This window comes from Chinchilla lanigera, unplaced genomic scaffold, assembly GCF_000276665.1.
Source record: "Chinchilla lanigera isolate Chin_1 unplaced genomic scaffold, ChiLan1.0 scaffold00084, whole genome shotgun sequence".
Lineage (NCBI taxonomy): Eukaryota > Metazoa > Chordata > Mammalia > Rodentia > Chinchillidae > Chinchilla > Chinchilla lanigera.
This window is the reverse complement of record NW_004955485.1, coordinates 8,995,795-8,997,190: the sequence shown is the minus strand read 5'-3', so window position 1 is coordinate 8,997,190 and position 1,396 is coordinate 8,995,795. Positions and strand designations below refer to the sequence as shown.

The 1,396-nt window shown below is 61.1% G+C and overlaps 1 protein-coding gene across 1 annotated transcript in view; it reads left to right on the top strand.

Moving 5' to 3' along the window:
• Window positions 1-1,396, top strand: part of LOC102028092 (protein enabled homolog) — a 2,709-nt gene continuing 1,313 nt past the window's right edge. The window contains exons 1-4 of the mRNA XM_013504019.1: window positions 1-77; window positions 245-414; window positions 581-834; window positions 926-1,288. Coding sequence (XP_013359473.1) covers window positions 765-834; window positions 926-1,288 — 433 coding nt within the window. The 5' untranslated portion in view covers window positions 1-77; window positions 245-414; window positions 581-764. The remainder of the gene's footprint in view (window positions 78-244; window positions 415-580; window positions 835-925; window positions 1,289-1,396) is intronic.

Sequence of the window (1,396 nt, the reverse complement as noted above, 5' to 3'; positions counted from 1 at the left end):
GGGAACGTGGAAAAGTCAGAAATATTTGGATAAATGCAGAAGCAGGGACCCTGAGGGAAGAGGACTGGCCAAGCCAGGTGAGATGGGAGCCCTGCCTCCTCCCCCTGTTGCCTGGGCAGCAGGAAACCCTCAGATCCCAGTGGGTCTGGCCAGGCGCAGGGGCTGCCCTTGCAAATGGGTCAACAGGAGGAGTTCCCTTCTCCCGGCCAACTCCAACAGCTGACCTTCTCCCTTGCTAACCCAGTGGGCTTCGGTCTGCCGACGGGCAGCACCTCCACTCCAGGAGGACGCCACTCGCTGCCCAGCAGTGCGGTCTGGACCAGGGCAGGTGGAAAGGCAGGAGGAGAGGCCAGAGACCGAGGAGCAGGCTTGCCTGGCTGGGCAGACATGGGAGAGGCCTGAGTCAGGCTTCTTGTAATAAACTGCATGTGGATAATTCAGCAGCAGGGTGGGGGGGCTCACTGCATTGGGGGTCTGCCTGAGCTGCCCCTGGCATCCCCACTGCTTGCAGTTGAGGGGCCACCAGTGCACATGAGGGCGGGAGCTGAATGGAAGACCCCTTGCTTCTGTGTCTTCTCAGTGATGCCAGGCCTCGTCCTGCAAGCCTCCCTCCCCAGTCCTCTCAAGCTCCCCCCAGTCAGAGGCTTCCTGCGGCCAGAGCTGTCTCCCTGAACACTAGCTGCCCCAAGACCTCAGGCGAGAGCAGACCGGATGGAGGCCAGAGGGGATGCAGCAGTCTGATCCGCAGAAAATCTGGCAGCTGGATGGAGAGCATGAGCTGTGTTGGTGGGGGCTGCACCAAATCTCTGGGCCAGGATTTGCCTTACAGTGGAAGTGAGACCCCAGAAGCTGCCCCCCCCCCATCTACTCTGGATCCCCAGGTGCCCTGGCCTCTGCCTTCACCTTGCCTTTCTGGGATGTGCAGGTCCAATTTCAGGGCCACCAGACAGCTCTGTCTGTTGGGGGCCCCAGCACTGGCCCTGGCGCAGAAAGGGAACCCCAGGCTGCCAGGTCTGGAAGAAAGGTGAAGTCCTTTGTGTGTGCAGCCTTATTCCACTTGAGCCTCATCAGCTCCCTTGGGTTTGCAGGCTTAGCGCCTGTCCAAGGGTTCTAGTCACATCCACCGGCACTGCAGCACCTCCAGCTCCTGCCCGGAACCTGCCACCCCTTCCTCTCCCTGCGAAACTGTCCTACTGCTTTAGAGCCAAACCCTCACTCCAGCTGCAGCTGCCCTGTTCTCCCAAAAAGGGGAGTGAGCCGGGAGCAAGCACCCAAGGGGCGTCTCCAGGTATCCTCAGCGTGGAACCCAAAGCCACCCGGGACACAGCTCCCCTCCCCCACAGCCCAATCTTTTTCCTTAGGCTGCTGCCCCCTCTTCTCCCTCCCCCTCCCCTCC